At 39.8% G+C, this 24,430-nt stretch overlaps 1 protein-coding gene across 1 annotated transcript in view; it reads left to right on the top strand.

Moving 5' to 3' along the window:
* lrrc7 (leucine rich repeat containing 7) overlaps window positions 1-22,966 on the top strand; it is an 82,261-nt gene extending 59,295 nt beyond the window's left edge. Inside the window, 18 exon segments of the mRNA XM_061684139.1 lie at window positions 2,627-2,845; window positions 2,927-3,049; window positions 3,658-3,769; window positions 5,097-5,170; window positions 5,172-5,311; window positions 6,860-7,366; window positions 8,534-8,758; window positions 8,832-9,060; window positions 9,209-9,559; window positions 9,651-9,896; window positions 10,744-10,956; window positions 13,142-13,312; window positions 14,821-14,940; window positions 15,024-15,231; window positions 15,383-15,651; window positions 16,089-16,181; window positions 17,961-18,035; window positions 20,099-22,966. Coding sequence (XP_061540123.1) covers window positions 2,627-2,845; window positions 2,927-3,049; window positions 3,658-3,769; window positions 5,097-5,170; window positions 5,172-5,311; window positions 6,860-7,366; window positions 8,534-8,758; window positions 8,832-9,060; window positions 9,209-9,559; window positions 9,651-9,896; window positions 10,744-10,956; window positions 13,142-13,312; window positions 14,821-14,940; window positions 15,024-15,231; window positions 15,383-15,651; window positions 16,089-16,181; window positions 17,961-18,035; window positions 20,099-20,206 — 3,483 coding nt within the window. The 3' untranslated portion in view covers window positions 20,207-22,966.
* The last annotated feature ends 1,464 nt before the right edge of the window (window positions 22,967-24,430 follow it).

The following is a 24,430-nucleotide window of genomic DNA, read 5'->3' as shown; positions in this document are numbered from 1 at the left end:
TATAAGGGCCACCTCTCAGCTCTCTGACGCTGTGAGCGTGTCGAATGGATGTGCCAAAAGGAATCAAACGTACTGAGGGGTGATACCTTATACGATGTAAAATCACGTTTGGGGGCATAACTTCAAAATTGAATGGGGATTGTGGACTACAATCATAAAAATAACTAAAATAACATAACTTACCCTCGCTGTTGGTGACATAATGTCATAGCCGAACACGGGACCTGACGACAGCGGTACGGTATGAGGAAGCCCAGGTAATTAGTCAATCAACACTGCCCCATTCACTGGAATCAAGTTACCCACGTAGCCATGTTGTCTCTGGTGAAAGTTTACAAAACTATCTGTCGTCAAACGTGCACTGCAGAGTCAGCTGGTGGTGTTGATGTTCAGCTGGCCATCTGCGTGTGTTATGAAAAAGTAAATCCATCGCTTTTTTATTTCTTCATTTTTTGGGAGCTTCAAAAACGTCACCGAGCTGTTCTGTAAAATTGAGGGATCCAGCGGAGACGCATTTTCGCAGCGTAGCTATCGTTAGCTTGCTAAATGCAAGCTGGAGTGGTAAACGGGCCTTGTTATGGACGCTGAGCACAGCTAACTCACAACTGTGCAGCATAGCCAAATGAAATGACGTCACTTTGTACTTATATAGCGGGGGAAGGAACTCGCGCTAGAAAGTATACGCCCCAGTCCTGTGACGTCACGGAGATGTGTTTTAGCCCCACCCACAAAATCAGGAAAATTCAACCGGTGAAAACGTTGCTTCAGCTATATCTCAACAATTCAGCACTATAGTGTTCTAAGTCTTTGCATATGTTTTCAGCACGTATCTCCAAAGATATTTAATGTATTTAGAAACAAAACACGGATAACCATTTTAAATAAAATAGTGAGTATGTGATTGAAGAGGTTTTACAACAAAATTGCATTGACCATTCTATATAGAATACTGTGCATCAATTTCAGGTATTTAAGAGTGTTTGGACATCTGGCATCATTGTAAATACTGTATAACCTTAATTTTTTAATACTTGGATGAACTGCCTGAAATATGGAGCTCATGGACATTAACAAATGCTGAAATTTCTCCCTGGAAATGCTATTCCTGGCTTTCACTGCAGCCAAGTCATCCATCCCTCCATCCATTTTCCGTACCGCTTATCCTCACTACGGTCGCGGGTGTCCTGGAGCCTATCCCAGCTATCTTTGTCACTCAAGTTTATTTGTATAGCCCTTAATGACAAAAGAGTCTCCAAGGGCTTCACGGGCCCAGGGTTGACAATGATTGACGACATCTCCCGATCTAAGCCCCCTTCACTTTTTGCTTGCTTGTGGGTCTTACTGCTTTGCGCTTTTATCTTCGGTATAAGGCAAAAGCACGCTCTTTTGCCTAACATCATGTCACTCATTAACCAGATCATTGAAAAATATTTCACTTTCTTACATAGTCCCGCAACCCTAGTAAGGAGAAGCGGTTCAGAAAATGGATGGATGGATGCTTACATAGTACTATATGTTGAGGGTCATTATTGATCTGTACTCTGAAGTGCCCTCCTACCAGTTTTGCCGTATCGGTCGGAATGTGAGCAGAGAGTATAGCCCTATAAACCTCAGAGGTTCATCTTGGCACTTCTGTCAAGTCAAATCATCAATAAACACCAACGAGCCTGTTCCAATAGCAGTCATATGCAGGTACACATTAAGGGCAGAAATGTGATGATGAATCTAAGGCCCCCTGAGTGACAGGGGTCCTAGAAAATATTATTTTCAACTTTGGGGCCCAAAGTGATATATTTTTTTTATGAGGCCCCAAACCCCTGATGGTGACCCAAATACTTTTGGGCTCCTGAAAATGACAACAACAAACAAAAAGTTATATAAAATGGCAGTACTTCTTGAATGATAAATACCATATTTTGTGAAGCCTCTTATATTTAAGCTTAAAGTACACTGTTCAATCACATCTTGATTGTTTTATTTAACATCTATTGTGGTGGTGAATAGAGACAAAATCATAAAAGCTTTGTCAAGGTCCAAATACTTGTTGACCTAATTGTATGTTTGTACAGTGCTTAACAAATTTATTACACCACCTGTCATAAAAATGAGAAAAGAATAATCCAACGGAGTTCACTAAAACCCAAATTTGAGCCAGCTCACTGAGATTCTCTGAGAAATCAGAAATTGATCAAGCATAACATTGAACTACTAAAACAATGTTTACTGTTCAGGAATGCAACTAAGTAAATTATGAAAATATTAATTAAGGTCAAAAACCTTACATGGATGTGTGGTCAAATAAATTTGTGAAGAACTATATGAACATGCACAATCGTAATTTGTGTGTTAGGGTTAGGGTTAGAGACATTCTTTCATATTATATTAAATTATGTATTAATTACAGTAGCTTTCAGTCCAATACTACAAACACTATAGTGCTGTTTTATTTTTTTTTCCTTTGTTCAGTGTATTTTCTCATTTTAGTTTTACATAAGAATACATGTATGAATTGCAATAAAATAAAATAAAAAAAACTAGTAAATTAGTAAACTAGTACTAAGTAAAAGAAGCTCAAGGTTGATTGAACATTTTGCAAATAAAAGATTGTCCTGATCTTTTTCTACAGGTGGAGATAAACCTAAAACGCTATCCAACACCCTACCCCGAGGACCTGAAGAACATGGTCAAGTCAGTACAAAGCCTCGTGGGTAAAAATGTTCACACGGGCCATGGGCACCAGCACCATCTTAGCACAAGCACAGCCACTTCAGCAGGAACCAACATGGAACTTACACACCATAGCAAAGAACCGTATGAACCACCGTGGCCCCTGCCCCCCAAAGAGGTAGAAAACACACACGCCTACACACATTGCATCGTGAAAACATGAAGTGATGACTTGTTTGCTTTCATCTTTGCTTACTAGGTAACAGACAGAGAGATGCAGGACTTCTCTCAGACTCAGCGAATGGATCAGGGATCGATGCATAACTCTGGCATTGACATCCCAAAGAGGAAGGACAAAGAGGACCTGACGGAGAGCTCAGAGGTTTGGATCGCAAACATTTGCACAAACGTTCCGACTCAATCAAGTTGAATGGTGTATTTTTAGACCACAAATCAAAAACCGAAACCGAAAGCCCAAATAACCATACTGCACGCTTAAGGCCTCTTCACACAGGACTTGATTTTCTTGGTACTTGTCACGCAGGGATTACAGTGCTCTGGTGCAAGCTTCGCCATATTTGGTTGGTTTCTGGGAACACAATAATACAATTTGTGATAATACAACTCAATCTTGATTCAGGACGTAAAGAAGCACCCTATCAGTCTAAACGCAGGCTTCTCCACAGTGTTATAAAGTCAACTCGTGATTGCTTCTGTTGGTCCGTTTTTCAATCTACAGTACAGTATAACATCATCACCTTTACCATACAGGTATGTAGTGTCGTAGTTTGATGAGAGACGCTTTTCAAGCTCTCATTTTTTTGTGTGATAGACTGTTGGAGTTCCAATTTTATGATCCGGATATAGAAGACATGATCCTTAATAAAATGATCCAAATCATTCACATTTTTTTCTCTCCAAAACCACAATGACTGTCCAAAGATGCTCTGCCCTAACGTAATAGCATGACTAATGATTGACTTCCAACAGGACTCAATGGGCGGCTCACCCAATGACATCCGCATCTCTGACATGAGGCCCACCCTAGTGGAGCCACCAATCTACAAACCAAAGGTGGTGCTGCTTGGCAAGGATAAGAAAGGTGCCTTATTACACTGAAACACAAAGGCACACAGGCTTAAACACATTTAATCTGGTCTATAATGAAGCGCTTGGGGCACGTTGTAATAGTGTCCATTAATTAGTAATAGTGCCATACAGATTAATTTCAGAGCTGAACACTGAGAGTGAGGGAATACTATAATGCTGTTATAATTGTGTGAACTCAAGTCAGATATGCCCAGCTTTTATTTTGGCGTCTGTTTGCCTCACTTTTAGAAGTGAGGGCATAAGCCCACTGGTGTTCCATTGGTAAACAAACATGTACACATGGGCGCTTTCTGATATTTTACATCTATGCTTTTATTTTCACTTGCTTGGTCATGAGGAATTGGGGGATCTGGATAACCTTTCTATGCTGGAACAGTTTTTTGTGCAAAAGGGACTCCTTCTGTGCTTATTTGTATTTTGATGGATATTTATTGTCGGACAGAACGAGGTTTTAAAGAGGACATACAGAGAGCAAAGAGAGAACAGAGAGGAAAAACATGAGTGCAAAAAAGTTACACTGGATTCGGGTTCTATCCGGGACACGTTGTGATACCCCCTGTGAGGAAGGGATGCAATGAGTAGAGAATAGGACAGGCTCCAGCTCACCCATGCCCTATGTATGATGACGTTGAGAGCCACATGACATCGTTATGTTTCTGTTCAGTGGAACGGTGGATGATTGATTAGCACATCTGTCTCACAGTACAGAGGTTGTGGGTTCAAATTCAGGCTCCGGGCTTCCCGTGTGGAGTTTGCATGTTCTCCCTGTGCTTGTGTGGGTTTTCTCTGGGTACTCTAATTTCCTCCCACATTCCCAAATCATGCACGGTAGGTTAGCTAAAGACTTGTGACTCCAACGAGGGGAAGTGGTACAGAGATTGGATGGATAATTTCGACAATGTTTTTGGGTCACATTGTATTAACCCAACAGCAAAGTCACATTTAACCCATTTTGAGGTATAGAATCCCAAGCCAACACACAGGGCACCCATAACTCAGTCGAGCTGGTTTACAGTAACCACTGCCTGGTTCAGTCCAACCTTAGGAACGCATTGGGTTACCCAAATAACCCATATTGGGTTATTTTCAATCTAGCAGTTTTAATGGGTGAAACAAGCCTATTTTGACAAAGTAAGGAGTAAAAAGTACAGGGATCTATTTCCAAATGTAGGGAGAAGTAAAAAGTACAGAAACCTGAAAAACAAAATCAACTTTAGTACAAGTAACAAAGTATTTGTACTTCGTTACATCCCACCACTGTTTGCAAGCGGGTTTTTCGAAGGTATTTTCATGTGATATGTGTGTGTGTCTCTCTATAGAGTCTACAGACGAGGAGGTGGATAAGCTCCACTGTCTCAACCACAGCGGGTCCTCGGCCACCTACTCTGATTACTTCTCCCTCGGTTGGCTCCTCTGGCTCCTCCAACCCACCCGCTAACACTCACTCACACCCTCGCTCTCACGCACACCAACACAACCCTCCCCTGCCAGCACACCACAAGGACCAGCCTCCTCAAACACATTGGACCAACAGGTACCCACAAATGTACAATAATGGCCAGCACTGTCTCTCACCCTGTCGCTTCGTCATGGCTATCCATCCTGTGCTCTTTTCATTCAACTCCATCTTCTCAACTTCAATCTCTTAAATCTGTCACCCTCATCTATCGATCCATCTCGTCACTCTGCTTTATCCATCCTCTCTAACATCTCTCCAATCCTGCATCCCTCTCTGTCGTTCCCATTCCTATGCTTGCTCTGTCAAGGTCAGAGAAGCTCATTAGGATGCTGCAGACCGGTCACGATTCGATGTTTCTCTCATCTCTTTTCTCCCCTGCTTTCAAGCTAACAAATACAAATATCAGTATACTGTAAGTGTGTGGAGATCATTACCACTAGATATAAATATTGTAGTGGCGCCACAATTAACTGAGGAAGATTCAACATGCGCAGTCGCATCTAAATCTACTGTTTTGAGGCTAAAGAATAATTTGTTTGAATTCCATATAAGGTAAATTGTTGGTGTAGTGTTGATACCATATGCTTTGTAAATGTTTCTTTTATTTTTTTGACCATCAGCAATGCCTGAAAAGCGAGTAAACAGGCCACAGGTTTTGAGGTAGGCCTTGACTGCACAAAATCGAACCATTGTTTCAATTGACTCAAAATGTGTCTTAATTTTAGAATCCTTTTACTATCGTTTCACGTTGCCTTTTTAATTTGTTTACTTGTCATTGATTTACTTATCAGTATACAGAATGGGTTCACTTATTTTAGCGACAAAATGTCTTGTTTAAGTGAAAGAAATCTGCCAATGGCGCTAGTATGAATTGACATTTTAAGGAATGTAGTTGGTTGGTGTCCAAAAATCTATGCCCGGTAACTATACAGTTCACATAGTTTTTAGGTGTGCTAATATGTGTTAATCTTAACACAATAAAATAATCTACTCTGAAATTATGGCAACAAATGTTTTCTGTACAGTATGACGATTGCACTACCACCACGTTTGTAGAGAGTGTTGCAGTTGTACACCCTCAGATGCCATCACAAAACTTTTCATGCGAAAACCTGTTCAATTCTCGCAAGAGGCCCTTGCAAGGAAGGACGCAATGATTACTGAAATGCAGGTGGGGCACAATCACCCAGGAAAGCTACAAATGAGAAAAGCAAAAATAATTCATATGTTTTAAAAAATTTAAATCGCTCTTTCAACAACATTATTTTCAACACATAACACAAAAAATCCAAACTTGACTATTTGGCAGGTACAGCAACTGATTTTACTGACTCCTTTTCCTGGTCACATAACATGCATGCCTGGTCAGACTGAGTTCATCTGGCTCAAGCCCCATCACCATTGGCCATCCATCCAGCCACCCATTTTCTATACCGCTTATCGTCATTAGCCAAATAATTTTTTTTCCATTCTCTTCATTATTCCTTGTGCAAGACATCATATTGGGTTTTGAGAGAGAACGTTATCCTTTGTTATACTGTATACACTGTAAATGAGAAACCACAAAATACATGATGTTGTTGCACAGTGTTTGCTTCAGCGTTATCTGTTGTCTTATTTTAGACTGGCCCAGTCTTTTCCTAAACCTATTGACTCCAAGCCGCTGCTGTCGCAAAGAGAAACTCCTCCCTCAGGGACCGTGCAGCAACGTGGAGATAGACGTCCATTGAGTGAGCCTTTCGACTGGGCCGAGACCCCTCACTATGACAACACCGGCTTTGATGCTGAGGAGTCTCCCTTAGACCCTTCATCATCTAATATGAGCCAGGGTAACCCGCCACTGGGTTCCAAACCTCGGAGCCAATCAACACATGGCCGCCGTCCGCTCTTAAGGCAAGAACGAATTGTAGGCGTCCCGTTGGAGCTGGACACACAGACACTCCCCTTTCACAGCAACCAACGCTCCACCCATGACAATGAAGCTCAGGCTTCTGCACAAGCTTCCCAGAATCCTTGGCAGAATTGGACACGCACCCCAAGCCCCTTAGAAGACAGGACCGCTTTTCCCTCCAAACTGGACCTTACACCAACCTCAAGCCCCAACCCAGACCGCAAGGTGGCAGACCAAAGGTAACTGAAGCAGGAGCTCATCAATTTTACTCTTGAATAGTCTGTCACTTACTGTTGTATGTGTTTTGGTCTTTGGATTATTGTTGGACTCAAGTTAGTGCTGCTGTGCAAAGAACAAAATGCTTAGAGACAAGCATTCACACACCATTTGTCTACAGATTCAGACTTAGTCATAGAAAAAAAAATAATCTTTAACATTTACTGTGGTTGCTTTAATAATAACCAGTTCTTAAATATTCAATATTTTCTGTAAAAAGATTCAAGGCTTGATCAAGGGCAGAAAAGTAACGTAATGATGTGAACATTATGAAACATTATGACACAAGCGGGGGCTACAATGGCACAAGGAATGTCATCAAAATTCATGACAAGATGAATGCAGCATGTTATCAAAATAATATTGGCGGACAACTTGCATTCATCAGCCTGGAAGCTGAGCATGGGATGCAATTGGACTTCCTAACATGACAATGATCCAAAACACAAGGTCAAAAAAGTGAAAGATTTGCTATGGCCATCACAGTCTCCTGACCTCAATATAATCGAGCCACTCTGAGGAGCTCTCCAATGTGCACTTCATGTAAAGACAACCCCCCCCCCCAAAAAAAAGAAGTCTGGCTCGGAGAAGAAATGTGTCATTTACAACTGACAGTAACACTGGAAAGCAGTCGATTGTGCAGTTTAGCTTTTGGCACTTTGCAGCTCATGTTGATTATTGACTTTAATGTACCGTGGTTGTATAATGCTGCATTTCAAACTCAATCCAGTTTTGAGATTCATTAATTCACCCCTCATCGGTTACCATTGTTTGAAACACTAACTTAATTCAGACTGAAGTTTATTCATATTGTTGACAAGTTGTCATTTTACATGCGTTTTTTTAACGGATTTTTTTTAAAGAGTTTGTCATGCAACCTGATCACGAAATAACTTTCATTTTTTTCACCACTATTGCAATGATTACTCAATTTGAGATAATTTTCTAATTTTACAGCAGCTATACAATTATGATGTACAATATCAGTAACTGTTGTTTTAATAACTTCAGTTGAATTTGCGTTATGTAGCTGCTTCTCTCACTACTTCAGACTTTGTTAGTCTGCTGCTGTTGTCATCGTGACCAGTGGGTGGGGGGAGATCTTACCTCTTTTTCCTTTTTGCTCCAAGGCGCGAGCAATCATCAGGGCCTCTTCCTTGTAGCTGGTCGTACCACAACAATCAGGGGGAGCAAAACAGAAAGGACCAGCTCACTGTCACCGGGGGCAACAAGGTAACCGTGGTCATGAGTAAAGGCTCTGACCGACTGTCTCCGATGATGAAAGAGACAAGGTCCAGGTTTAAGAAATCCCAGAGCATCGATGAGATCGACATGGGCTCCTATAAAGTATACAGGTAGATTTTCATGTATTACTTGCATTATTTCCTCTCTGATTTTTTTCTTCACGCTTCTTCTTCTTATCTACAGTATTCCCATGGACAGTTACAGTTCATCCATTGAGCAGCAGAGCAGTTTAGAGCGCCAAGAGCTGCCGGGTTCCATGGAGCAGACCAACATGGCTCGGTCCCAGTCTGCACCGATGTTAGATGAGGAACTTGGATTCCCAGCACATGGAAACCAAAACCAGCAGCCGCACAACCAAAAACCTGCAGTCCCACAAAAAGCCTACCACTTTGACCAAAACTATAATCCCCAGGTTAGCAACATGCATTTAGATAGATGTACAGTATAAGGGATATTGTGTATGTGTCTTTTTTAAGCTTGATTGCTGACATGACTCTCTGCCAACAATTAACCCGGTAACAATTAAACATTACTCACCGTCAACAATTCTAATCAATCAGGTGACCATGGACCGACGGGCCCCTCCCCCTTTCCCGAATACACCAGATTATGTCAACCACTCATCAAAAGCATTGGAGTACATCAATCAACCTGGAAAGACATTACCTAAGGAGTTGGTGAGCCCTCGGTATCGTGCTTACCCACCACTGGAGATGTTCTCTTTTCCCCAACCGCCAATCAATCAGGATGGTTCCACCAGCCAGCAGCAGCATCCAATTCCATCGCAGCGTTCTAGGCCAGGGTTTTTGAGGCGAGCAGACTCACTGGTAAGCTCTACCGAACTCGCTTTGTTCCGGAGAGTCCACGAAGCTCAGCAGGAGGCCCTACAGGAAGCTCAGTACAGACAGCAAGTATGAACTGAGCAATTATTGTTTATTAGGATTAAAGAGAACCAATGTTATCTCTTTAAAATAAACTAATGTATTAATTTATCTTGTGCAGCATCAGGGGGACCCTCCTCTTTATAGTCGGGCTCTTGCTTATTCCACCCCCATGGACCATTCTGCCAACATGGTAGACAACCAGAGTCAAATGATGCACAACAAAAGAAATGGACGCTACGATGACGATTATCCCAGCTACCAGGAACAGAAGAAACCCATGATTGGTTATCCAACAAAGAGCTTGACTCAACGTCGCCCCCTGTCTGCTCGAAGCTACAGCACTGAGACCTATGGAGCATCTCAGGTGTCTCACCTCAGCAAATAACATACATGCCGTGAAAAAGTATTGGCCCCCTTCTCAAATTCTTATATTTTTGTATAGTCTTGGAATGTCTCACTACAATCCAACACTTCATAATGTACATTGCTACAAAATGTAAGGCCCTAAAAATTTACCATGCCGCAAGGAGTTAAATTACTTTAGTATATGGGCCTTCATGTTGACGTAGTTACAGTATCATGCCTTTAGACCTGATATGAATTAAATCTAGAACCAGTTCCAGGCAAATATAACACCAACATAATTTTGCTCCAGCCACCCAGGATAGTCACTCAGGATTTTCAAATAAGTTTCTCAGTTTTGTCTTGCTAAGCCAGATGTCAGACATTTCCCAAAATAGCGACCATGTAAAGCAACTCACTAATCTCTGCACTGGCTTCGTTTGGAATGAACATGCAAGACAAAGTAGAGAAACTACTCTAGAAAACTAACATAGCACGTGTGACTGATGTCTTCTTCTTTCAGTGTTTGAAACTATAAATATGAAAATCTTAAAGTTACAGACTGGATCATCACATACACTACAAATACTGTCACGCTCAGCTCCAGTTTTAAACTGGTTAGGTGTGGTGTCTGCCCCCCTCAAGACTTTGTGCAACCAAAATTCATGTTCTGTTACATTCCCCCTCTATTCCCTGAGCATGACCACATTCAGGTCACCCACCACAAGGACAGTGAAATGTCTCACGATACTGTACATGCAGGTTATTCTTTCGTCAGCATCCGTCTCTGTTTACCCATAAAGGAGCAGTATTTCAAATGATGTGCAATACTATAATGTCACTCCAAATGACTGTCACTTGACCATCAGGCGCGTCCAGTGTCAGCCCGTCCCACCATGGCGGCCCTCCTGGAGAAGATGCCTCCTGACTACAGTCTGGCAACCTGCCCAGAGAAGCCTTCTGATGACACCATCAAGGTACGGCCTGTGGTACCACAGAAGCCGGACGACATCACCTCCAAGATGCCGGCTGACTGGAGGCAACAGCTGCTGAGGCACATCGAGGCCAAACGCCTGGACAGGGTACGGTGAAAGGATATACACGTGAGAGGTCACACTCACACGTACATGCACTATGTACAGCGTATGGCAGCCCTCCCTGTCTGTATCTATGTAAGTTTGTGCTATATAGTTAACCAGATATGTGTCTGGCTGCATGTGTGTTTCCACTCCACACTGTCACCTCCTGCCAGCCAACCTACTCCACAGTCACTAGTGTGAACAAGTGCGGAAGAAACCACATTGTCAAATGGCACGATTCAACATAAACTGCATTTTGACAAGTAATTAAAATTACTTTGGAGTATTTCTTTATTTTTTTCAAACAAAAGGTAATTAGATTGTCTGAGGTACTATTTTACAATAAGGGCATCCTTTTTACAGGTTATACATTGTTTAGCTATTGGTTATTTAACACTTTATGGCTTAATAAAGTCCTTTAAGTCATTAGATAAGAACAGTAAGAGTGACACACTGCTTAACAATTGAGGTGCCCAAATTGATGCTTCGGCCTTGCTCCTTTATTAGTTGTAAACACTTGTGCCTCATTGATTATGTTTCTTACACATTACAATAAGGTTTCCTTTTGAAAGTTATTAACGGCAGAAGGTTAATGTGTTTGGCGACAAATAGCGCTTTAAACAGGATTGATAACTATTAAGTGTGACAGTAGCTCTTAATTTATCAGACAACACCTATAGTCATAGTTATTTCAGCAATAATAACTAACCTTAATTAATTAATTATTAGTGATTTATAGTGTCATTATTTATAATATTAGTAATGTATTTATAAACAATTCATAAATCCTTTAGCGGGTACCCTTATTGTAAAGAGGTAGCCTTGATTTTTAAATGCAGTTGCTACAATCATGAAAATAGTAGTGCTAGTACCAGTTGTTTCTGGAGAACATTCATATTCATGTCCTGTGGGAATATTTGTGCTTTTTACAATTATGATCTGGGTTTGGTCTTAACCTTTGTCATGTGTTAGAAAGCGCCCCAAAGTGTTTATGTTAGCAGGTTTAATTCAGCCCGAAATAGTTTCCAAAAAAATAAATAATAATAAATAGTGTGAATCGAAAATCAACTTCAATCAATTTGGGAGACCTTCAGAATCGACTAAAACTGTGAACATTTATTTCCATCCATCCATCCATCCATCCATTATCTACACCGCTTATCCTCACTAGGGCCGCGGGTATGCTGGAGCCTATCCCAGCTAATTGCGGGCAGGAGGCGGGGTACACCCCAAACTGGTTGCCAGCCAATCGCAGGGCACATATAAACAAACGAGCATTCACTACCGACAATTCAGGGTCTGCAATTAACCAACATGCATGTTTTTGGGATGTGGGAAGAAACCGGAATACCCGGAGAAAACTGGGATTTGGGGCTGGGATTTGAACCCCAGTCCTCAGAACTGTGAGCCAGATGTGCAAGCCAGTTGTGTACCGTGCCGCTGAACAATTATTTATTTATTTATTTTTTAAAAGCGCTGTGTTGGAACATACAGGCTTACAATAGCAAAAAGAAGATAATGAAACTGTTTACATACCCTTATGTCAAACACATTATAAGGATTAAGATTGCCATATTTTATTTTTATTTTTTTTTTGGGGGGGGGGGGGGGGGGGGACTGTAAACACACCCCAGACCAAAAGATAATCGCTGAGGATAATCTTCTGGATATATCTGACAATAGGGCCTTTGCTGACTTTGATCTGAAAGGGGTGGTGGTTAAATTCAGCCCGATTATAGGTACGTGTGTACCTTGCTTAAGACAATGGTATTGATTGGACCAGTTGTGTCCATTTTTTTCATACTACAACTAATTAGACAACAATAGAATGGGAGATATTTGCAGTAAGGAACCTGATAGGACAATGAGTATACAATGCTAACAAATGTTAGGACCTGGAGACTACCGTGCTTCTTAATATTGGAATGACATTGTTCACCAGTTGTTGCTTGTATGACACAATATTCACTGTGTGTATGAGCAAACACCAGCTAACATTTTTCTGTGCTTTCAGCAACTCTGCACTATGTTTGTGTTTCTTATCCGTGTTATTGATGTCTGTGGAGTTCAGTGTGTCTTCCCCATGCTGCAGCCCTCTGTGTTGGCTCCGCCTCCCATCTCTCTCTATCTCTCTCTCTCTCTCTCTCTCCATTCACCCATGTCATGTGATGTTGTCTTCTCCAATCAGAGTGGTGTCCTAAAGCACAATACGCTCACGCTGGGCATGCTCTGTCAGGGCGGGGGTCACGGCCAGGGGCGCAGCAGCACTTTGAACTTTAACGTTTACAATAACACTAAGCATGAGCCCCCTGCTGGCCGCTGGCTGCCACTACCTCCTCCTCCTCCATCTGCTGTTGCCGTGAGTATCCCAGTGAGAGGCAGTGAGCCCGTGGTCACGATACTGTATGGATGCATATTGAATCTTAAAGTATTGCTGCATTAGCGATGACTGATGTTGCAGAATATCGTTTGGACAAAATCTAAATAACGTTTGAATGCACTTTCAATACAACAAGAAAGAGGTAGAAAGAAGTAAACAAAAAGGTAAACAAACAAGCAGACACAAAAAATATATATATTTTTTTTCTCTCTCTTTGTCATAGTGTGTTGTGTTCGTGAGTCGTGGATCTGCATTTCATTCAGTTTCTGTGTGGAGTCTTGAGTCAATGCTGTGAAAGAATCAACTTTCTCGATAGATGCTGCATTACATCCCACTGTCATGCGAGTGACTCGCTATAGCGGCCCCGAATGGGATAAACTGAAAGTTTCAACAACACTGACTAATACAACAATATTTTCCATTTTGTGTATGTTTTTAGTCGGAAACAACACAAAAGGTACTACTAGTGTTTAAATCCAAAATGTTTGTTATATTTCTTCAAAAAAAAATCCATGTCCAAATGTATTCATACTATTCAACTATAGTTAATTAGAATGTTCTAAAATGATGCTAAAAGTTACCACACTCATAAAGGAAACAAACAAAACAAAAAATGAAATTGTGTGGAACTGCTTGACATAACAATATCAAATCGGGTTTTTTTTATTGCAGGATTTTGAAGATTAGGTTTCATGTCTGATAAACTCAGGGGTATAAAAAAATTTCAAATCAATAAAAATGGTGAATTTTTTTTATTTATGTGGAACACAACTTGCAGTATTTAGTCATTCCCAGACAACATTAACGAATGAACATTTACTTTAACTAAATGTTTTGCCAGGGTATGAATAATATTCACAGAATTATGACTAATACCTATTTAAATATGAACATTCATAGTCAATGTTAAGCAGATGCTTATTCTAAAACAAAGAGAGAAAAGGTGACACGGGTGTATCAGTTATGATGAAAAAATCTGATTTAAAAAAAAAAAAAAAAAGAAATTGTCCAATGTGAATGTAAAGTTCCTGTTGCAATTGAGCCACAGGGAAGCAAAGAGCGCTATAAATATAATAATAAATAAATATATATATATATATATATATATTATATAGAGTCAATAAAAACTTGGCAAAATACTTTTCAGAGGGCAAATTCCTGCCTCGTTTCTACATTAAAAATCGTTTTGCATTGAAAGTTGATTGTGTGTTACATAATACTCTATTTTATAGAGATGGTGAATTGGGGGTTTTTGTTTACTGTAAATTATAATCATCAACATTATGCATATATTTCATAAAAATCCACTTTCTGAGTTTTGGAATTGAGCTACCTAACTAAATGAAGCTTTTAACACGCTTCTGATTTACTGAGATGTACCTGTAGAGGGAAAATCAAGGGGATGCTGTGACTTGTTTATGCGTATATATGTTTGTCGTAATTAAAATCTTACCGACTGTTCTTTTGTCCCTTTTCGTCTCTTCTAGACCCCCTCCCAGCAGGCGGCCATGCTGGATAACGACCAAGAGGGTGTGTCAGGAAGCAATCAATGGGCTCCCTACTCACTTGGCAGGAGAGACGTCCCACCTGACAACCTCATGAAAAAGGTTAGAGCTGGCATAAATGTAAAGAAGGATGGAAAAAACCCAAACATCTCTGTTTAGCTAATGTCTCCTTCCTATTTGCACAGGGAGGCCACTCTCACAACCCTCCTCACCAATCACACAACACCATGATTGTCACTTCTTCGTCCTCTTCCTCGGCCACAACCCCCCATCGTATGGTTGGCCAACAGGGTTATGATGGCGGAATAATGAATAAGGGCGCCCAATATCAGCAAGGAATGCCTTTATCAGTTGTTCCGTCCGCGGTGCAGTATCAAGGAAACATGCCTCCAGGTACAGTAAATGGTAATATACTTTATGGAAGATTGGTTGAGATTGTTTTGGGGATTTCACTATGAACATTTTTGAGAAATGTTGAATTGTATGCGTAATGCCAGTAGTGCAATGGTCCTTTTTTTCCCCCCACCCCACCACTCCCATGTAGCCCTTAACACTTCTGGCCAGGTCTACTCAAGCGCTGGCCTGCCTATGGCCCTGTCCTCATCCGGGAACCAACCACAGTACAACTTGCATACCTCCCACACATCACATCAGCCTTCACACACTCCCAACAACCCCCAGTACCACAGCAACCAGGGAATGGTCCATAGCAACCAGGTTGTTGTCACAACTCACACCAACCCGCGGCCTCAGAGCGCTCGCTGTCTTCTCCAAACTAAAGGCCAGAAGAGTACCGATGGTTTCCAGGAACAGGTATAACTCCCTATTCTTCTCATATGTCAGTCTGAAGCAGCCTCATTTGTTGCAATTTTAAAGGTCAATTTTGAAGGTCAGTGGGCGAATATACTGTTATTATGTTAGAAAGAGACTTTTCTTTTACTCATTGAAATCTGTTCCAAAATGTAAATTAGTGACAGTAACTGCTAAACTACAGTATACAAGCTTGGTTTTCCTTCTTTTCTCAAACAGTTTAAGTAGCCAAACCATATCTACTATTCCTAATTTTCATTTTCCCAATCTGACATTTGAATATTTTTGGCCAGGTTATTATTTTTTAGTTTTTAGGCTCAAGAGCCTGTAATCAAGCTACGAGAACATGGCATGAAAAGTGTCAGTGTTCAGTCAATTCCAACTTTGTTGCTTGCAGTTCACAGTTTGCTTCCAATTGTGTGTTTCTTCTCTCTTTCTAGTTATGTGTGAGAATAGAGAAGAACCCTGGTCTTGGTTTTAGTATCTCTGGTGGCATCAGTGGTCAGGGGAACCCCTTCAAACCCTCTGACATGGTACGACCTGACCCAGGCTGCCAGGCAACTACAACCTCCTAAGATTTGCCCACGAGCAATACAATGGAAACTCGGGCGCTTTACAGCATGTTTTGCTTGTTCTGTCTGTCTGTGTTTGGGGAGCAGCTGTTGACCTTGCTCATGTGAAGCCTCTGGCTACAATGTCGGTTTAATTGGAGTTTACGGTACAACGTTAAAATGGCGACACTCATCTACAGTGTCACCCTAATATTTGAAAATGTTTTAGTAAACAGATGATAGAAAGTTATTACAAATAATGACCAAATAGACGCATGAGATACAAATACAGTGCATAACAAATGGATTAGCCCACCAGTCATACAAAAGCGATGAGGCTATCCGGCATTGTGACGTGCTTTACTGCAGCCTTTCAAATTCAATGAGCTCTGGATTTGACCATTTTGAACAGGAAGGAGGAATTTCAAACGGAATTCCTCTTTTTAGACCCAAATTTCAGCCGACCTACTGGGCTTCTCTGAGTCAGAAAGTAACAAGGAATAATAATTGAACTACTAAAACAACATCGCTGAGAATCTGCTTTTATCAGTCAAATCTGGGTCATGGATATTTGTAAAGCCACATTTATGTTCCGAGTTTTACATTGCTGCCCTTATAGATTGAGCCCCTGTCAATAACAATGATTATATTATTCGTAATATTCCTCCTTTTTCAGGAGCTGATCATCAATTTTGTTCTGTGTTTTAAGACAGTTATTAAGTTACTGTTAATGTTAGCAGAGTAAATATTTTACCATGTCAAAATGCATCCATGCGTTGGCGTGCTTTATGCCATACATGTGCCATACATGAATGACAAACGCTTCACTACTTCACCTGTAAACAAGCACATTTGTAAATTTGTAATGTACAGTGAGCTCCATATGACATGAGGAAACGTGGGTTTCCTCTCTTTGTGCTTGAACGTGAACTAAAATTGAACACACAATAACCTTTTCGCCACAAATTGTATCGTTACAATATCAAATTTTCAAAAGCATTTATGAGGCTCACTGTTTAAATGCCAGTGTTACAAGTGAACTAATACTTCCGAAACTTGCACCTCTGTGCAATGTATCTGTACGTGCTTGTTGATGCTACTGTACTGTCATCATTACGGAGTATAGTTTTTATCAACTGGCGTCCCTCCTACGTGGCCCATCTCTCAATCGTAGGTTCAACAGGTGCATGACCGGTTGAAACACGTCGAGGTGATACCAGCCACATTGTCCCGCCCTGTGTTCAAAAACATCTTTCACCAATCTGTGAAAAGATGTTGGTGTTTTTATAATCTCTGCCTTGGGTTGTCTATAGAAAATATGGGACTATTTATCTTCTGCCCTCCCGCTACCCCATTGTTTGCCCAATAGAGTACCCATTTCACACCTATTGTTCGCTCCCTATTCTACAGTATATTTGATGCATCTATTTTTTTTATCTTTACATCTCCTCTTAAGTAAATCTTTACATGTTTGACCAGAAAAACATACTGTTGCTTCTAAGAATTGCTTTAGACATTTAACTACTCAATAACTAGAATTAATTGCTTCTCAATTTCGGATGCATACTTGCATACATCTCTAGAATTCATGCGTCTGTAGAATCAGAATGAAAAGAATGCATTTTAGCTGCCTTTGTATTTTTGGCAGACAGGTTATTTTCTTGGGGAGGAGGTGGATATTAGGATGAGAATAAGAAAGGCAAAGATTCTAAACCATCGTGTCCCTGTGTTGTCCTAACGTTGTATCATTTTGACTTATAGGGTATCTTTGTTACTAGGGTACAGCATGACGGGCCCGCTGCATGTTCCCTGCAGCCTGGAGACAAGATACTGCAGGTAACAACCTCTCACTCATCATCAGATGGACCAGTAACAACCATGTTCTCCTTCCCTCTCATACCCAGCCTCCAACCACCCAAATCCTTTCCTTTTCTTTAAAACAAGAGACGCGTCATGTTTAGGCTGCGTAAAACTGGCATTAATTTGAAAGGTCCCCCTCCATCGCTGTTTTTCTACCTAATTTTGATCATCTTTGATGTCCTTTCATCAGGTTTGCATGATAACTTTGGTTGGAAATGCCCAAAATGTCTTTTTTCAAGCTATTATCGTTGGTCTTTTCCACCTGGCATTTGACACAGTCTGATTTCTCATCATTATGCGACATGTAAATGAGCTTTGCTCTGACTGGATCCCTCATCTTGCCTAATTTAAATATGGAAACAGCTTGGCTCTGGTGCGTATCACAGTGTGTATAAATCATTGTGAACCACAAGTCATTAAGTGTTGGAATGCTGACCCAATAATAGGGACCGTGAACTGAGATGGGACCTGGGTGAAAATAAACAGATATTTTGAGCTCGTCATCCGCTCCCATTCATGTGAAGTGAACTTGCCGTGATGATCATCTCATCGCTGGCGTCAAAAAATGCTAGCGTCGCTATTTCATCCAACACAGTTACATTAAAAATTTGAAATATAGTTATGTATTGTTGTAAAAGACAACATATGTACACTTACAGTAAGTATTTGTATGGCTCGCGTAAAACCCGGAAATGCTGTTTTGCCGTTCAGCTGGGCAGGTACTTGAAAATTAGCACACTGTCGGCAATTTCAAATCCTGTCGTTTGCAAGTGGTATTGTTGTTCGGTCAACGACAAACCGCCTATATGTCAGCGTTAAACCATGTCACATGTTATGCATAATACAGTAGGGGGGGGGGGGAAAAGAATTCTGAGGGAAGGGGACCTTTGTTTCTGTTTTTTTATTATTTATTCTACACATACAATGGATCTAGAAAGTAAACACTGCTGTTAAAATATTGTCCATTTTTTTTCTGATTTAAAAATAGTCCACAATAAATCATTTGAAAATGTCAAACAAAATGTAATATAATAAAAAATATATCTCTGTCATCTGTAAAATTCAAGTGAATGGACTAAATTTACGTAGAATCATCTGGTTACATTCTGTAAATGTGCAGACTGCAGATCCCAAGACCTATACAGTACATTATTCAAAGACATTTCGCTTTAATGGCAGCACTGAGTCCTTTGGGAATCTTGACACAATTTTGCACACGCTTGGCATCCAAAGTCCACCAAATGTGTTCAATTATGAGGGCATCTCCTGTGTACAGTCCTCTTCAGATCATCATACATATCTTCAATTGAATTTAGGTCTGGGATTCGAGTTGGCCAATTTAAAAGGTACTTTTTTTGTATGCCTGTTGAAGGTATGAGAATGATAGCTCACCGATACTGGAGATGGCAACAACAATGTAACATGTTGGGATCCCATTTAAAAAGGGATTTCATAGGTAATTTTGAATATATGAAAGCGGTAAAACATTTAACTGCAAAAAAAAAAAAAATTCATAAAAACACACACACAATTGCAGCAGTGCACATGAAAACAAAGTACTGGAGAAAGTGGGATGACTCTACAGAATGACATTTTCAATAGACCACATATTTTAAATTAAAAATAAATAAATTTGAAAATAGGGGGGCCTTATAAACAGCGTATTTGTAGTTTAAAAATGCAAACAGGGCAAACGGGTCTTAAAGTTGAGGTTTTTCAAGTATAATAGCGTTTTCTGTTACAGAAAATAAGGGGGGGAAAACTACCACTATCTCTTCGTTTCCCACCCTCCTCCGCAATTGTTGAATTCATCTTAAATGTCCTTTTTTGTCTTTACCCCTTCTCTTTCAACAGCATGTGTGTAGATCCTCCACTTTTCTCTCTTTTCCCCAACAGTGATGTTAACTGAGCTAATGATGGCAGTGACCCTCCATCCTTCCACAAATACACAAATAGACATAAGGAAAACTACAATGCACTGATCTATCCATGCATGCGCACACACATGCTGCTTACTGTGCTGCGTGTTTGCCTTGCAGGCTAATGGACATATTTTTTTACACATGGAACATGAGACAGCCGTCTCTCTACTGAAGAGTTTCCAAAGGACGGTGGACTTGGTGGTTCTGAGAGAAAGCAGCACTTAAAAAACAAATAAATAAACACAGCATCACATCAGTGCTCGTCACCATCCCTAACCACACCACCTTCTTCTGGAGGCTGGTGGAACTGGAAAAAAAGAGCCACCTTTCCCAAAAAATCTTTGACATGTTTTGCCTATTGCTGGACTATAGGCAAATACGTGTGCCAAATCGCATAAGCATATCGGCTATCTGTCTCGAGACGAGGGGACCTGGTTAAGCCCTGAAGGATCCCTGAAGGACGATACTCCTTGAGTCACCACAGGGCTGCTCCAATTTGGATTTTGTGTTTGGGTCATTAATTAGGCTTCTAATTGGTCAGTCAATTTTGTTTGGTTGCTATCTAAAGATATGGGACTTATTTTTTAATATATATGGATACATTTTGTTGGTTTTCATTTGGATTTTTAAACTCATGCACCCTTTTGTGTCATTTTGTTTTCACTACATTATTCAGTTATTCTGATTTACTGTTGTTGTCTGTTCCAGTCTTCTGCCTCTAGTGTACAGAAATTAACATTTAAAAAGAACCAAAAAAAATGGCCTGCCTTGTGTACATACATTGAGCCGCAGCTTTCTGGAGCATTCACTCGGACCCTGAAGTAATTTTGTCCATATTGTTTTTGAAATCACAAATCCAGCTCTGTCTCTTAGTACTATATACGGTGATAATTTTCTTGATGGACATGGTTGTGTTTTCCCATTCAAGCTCAATCACTTTTTATCTGTTTAAAGAACTGCCTGCTGTGCTTGAAGAGAGCTAAAGCAATATTCATATTTTTGAGTTGTTGTCCATTTTGTTTCCAGCAGAATCTAACTTGTCCTGCAGTGCCATCTAATGAGCGGCCCATGCAAATGTTTACACCTAAAATAATGCACAACTAAGTATATGCAATGTTGTGTCCATATAATGTATAAAGCCCTATTATTTCAGATTTCAGATATACACTTAAAATAAGCTAGCCTCTCATGAACAGCTGCATATTATTCATAATGTTCATGTCACATTTGGAACATTTGTAGTGTTTTTTTACTATTTTCTCAGTAACATGACATCTTAGTTTGTTTTTTTTGTCATTTTTTTTTTACAAGTTATGATAAACACAGCATGCGCTCAAGTCGCTGTTTATTGTTAACTTGACACGTTTGCATTGTGGCGTCTCAGCTCTGTAGTGTACTGCAGAGAATTACCTTCTATATTTGGTCCAATATGAACCCTTTCATCCTCCCAAGTGATATTTACACAGGCCCAAAATACCAGGACTTACATTTTTGCGGCCCACATCTGGTCGGCCCGCAGTGCCAGAGGGAGCATGACTTCAGTGGGTGGGGCAATTGATGTCTGAATGCGTCTTCTACAAAACTAAAGCTCTTCTCTGCTTAAAAGGCCCGTGTGCAGCATTTCAATGTGCTCTATTGGTATAACATAATCTTCATTGTTAGTTATTTATTGACCATTTAGTGATATGAAGACAAACTAATTTCACATATGAAGCAGTCCGCCACAAATCCCTCCGACCAGATGTACATTAACGAATGCTTTACTAGCTCCAGACAGAGCACAGTCAGTCTCTGATGGCCGTCCAGTAATTCAACAACATAGCAATGCTTATGGTCTTAGAAAACATTGGATCACTCTATTGCTCAGGCAATGACTCCCATTCTACTGTGATAATGCCTGGAGACCGCTGAAGTTGGAGAAAGTATTTAAATGCCAGCTGCAAATAGATGCTCCACACCGGTCCTTTAAGAAAAACTGTATTCTTAACAAAAACACACACGTCCATACATAGGACAAAATCACACGACTGAGTGCACTTCATATTACATAAATGCAAAAAAAAAAAAAAAAAGACATTTTCATGTATGGTCACGGGTTTTGTCATCTTTACTGTATATGATCTGACAACATTTCCTATCGTGCCCATTGTTCTTTGCCGAAGTATGAGTGTCATGCTGTTGTATTAATGTTTCAAATATGTTTGCAGCCATTTAATGTAGTTTGGGGCATCAAATGACACAATTTAGTTATTTGGCTGTACGGGCAGCCGCCAACGCCAACTAATTCTAAAAAGTCTAAAAATATGAAGGGTATTATGATGCAAAGAGACAAAAGGTTTGATAATTAAAATTATTTTTACTACGTTTCAGGTAATGATTTCTAAATATATTGCTATACATTAGCATTGCTCAAAAGTTGTGATATTTTCTAATGACTCTTATAACAATGTTATAGATGAAGGTACGCACAGAATGACTTGGAAACTTAAACATGAACTATCCAAAAGTGTACAAAATGTATTTCTACTGCAATTGTAATTTGTGTTATACAAATATATTATATATATATATGTATATGGTTATAAAAAGTCGTTTTTTTATGTGCTAAGCATACATAAGAGCTGAAACAGTTTCACTGTACATACAATAGCTGGGAAAGAGAACAAATTGAAAATGACTCCTACTAATTGTGAATGTACTCATGCTTTCTGCAGTATACACTTACTCGACTTGAATGCTGCTTTTTCTGTTGTGTGACAAAAAGTACTTTGACCTCCGACGAGAGATGCTCTTAAAGTTGAACAGTTTTTAGTGACAGTTTACAGCACTATTTGTTTCTTTACTTATTTAATTAATTATGTATTTATTTTGCACATGCCAGTTGAAATACTTCCACTTTTAAGTTTGAATATTTATGAAGAGAATTATAACTGCTGAAGTGTGTGGTGTGTGTGAGTGTGGTGTGTGTGTGTGTGTGTGTGTGTGTGTGTGTATGTATGTATGTATGTATATATATATATATATATATATATATATATATATATATATATATATATATATATATATATTTAGAGAGAGAGAGGGAGTGTTTAGAATGAATTTTGCAGACGCTATCTGTACATACTATTTAAGATACAATTTTTACAATAAAAAAAATAATATATGTATAAAATTGAAAACATGCTGTTCAGCAATTATTCTGAAGCTATTTTCGGCTTTGGAACGTACATTTTTTTCAATATATAAGAAGTGTTTTGAATAATGTACTAAAGTCTATTGTACAAATAAAAATGTCACTATTGGTAATCTGGGCTCTTCACAGTGCAGCAAGCTTTTTCTTTCCACCTACTCTACTCACTTATGTGTTTTTTTTTGTTTTTTTTTGTTTGTATGTTTTTCAAATAAAAATTAGAGGCCATTTACGAAATAGAGTAAGTCAAAGGATGACGCCATTATGAATACATACAGTAAATTAGGTGCAGCAATCTAGGACAATGAGGAGTTAAGAAGAATAAAAAAGACATCTAAGAATGGAAAAGAGAAGCATCATGTGGACTTTTCCTCTGTGGATTTAAGTTAGTGGCTTTCATCATCTTGACAGATGTGTCCTTGTCTGTTTTTCTATTAGTGTAACAGCCTTCATCCTTCTATTCATTTATGTCATCTACTGATGTTTGGCTAAGCTTTGTATCCTCATGCTACTGCCATAGAAAAATCACTTGTCACACCCAGCTGCTATTATTATTGTTAATTTCTAAAGGAAGGGGCAGGAACAGCAATATCCCTAAAGGTCAGAATATTATAACGTATACATAACTGACATTGACACTTGTACTGAAGCAAATTTTATATTTACAGTCCCTTCACAACAAACTAAACTGTGGAGTTATAGCTTAAAGGTGCAGTATGTAGTGCTGAAACTGCTCGCGAGACTTGAATGTAGCCTCACTTCACTACTCCCTCCCCTCTGGCCGAATCCACGCCCCTCGCAGGCGTGCACCAGCAAATCACCAGCTGGTTTCACCGTGGTCACCTTGAAGAAGCAACTTTGCCATTTTCTGCATGTCTTGGTCACCGGTAAGTTAAAAAAAAAAATGTATATAAGTGGCAAACTCACTTGTGGCATTATAGTTATTTGCATGAACGTACCATTTCATTAGTTATGAGCGCCATTTAGCAACAAGTAGCTTTGATAAAAGCTATAAATATCAATACTACATACTGTAGTATAGAGGAAATGCCCGGTTAATTTATATCCTTTGTTGTTCAGAGTTCCCAAGAGGAGAGCACGCCTATTGGTGACCCCGGCAGGCAACAACCCCTGGCCGAGTACATCTCTGGGTAGCAGTCGAGGAGGTACACAATCCACTGTATAATAGTTACGTGATTTGTACACACACATTTACACTCAAACATGTTTTATCAACTGTAAATCACAGGTGAAAATTG

Source organism: Phycodurus eques, chromosome 8, assembly GCF_024500275.1.
Source record: "Phycodurus eques isolate BA_2022a chromosome 8, UOR_Pequ_1.1, whole genome shotgun sequence".
Classification (NCBI taxonomy): domain Eukaryota; kingdom Metazoa; phylum Chordata; class Actinopteri; order Syngnathiformes; family Syngnathidae; genus Phycodurus; species Phycodurus eques.
This window is presented reverse-complemented; position numbering and strand designations above follow the sequence as displayed.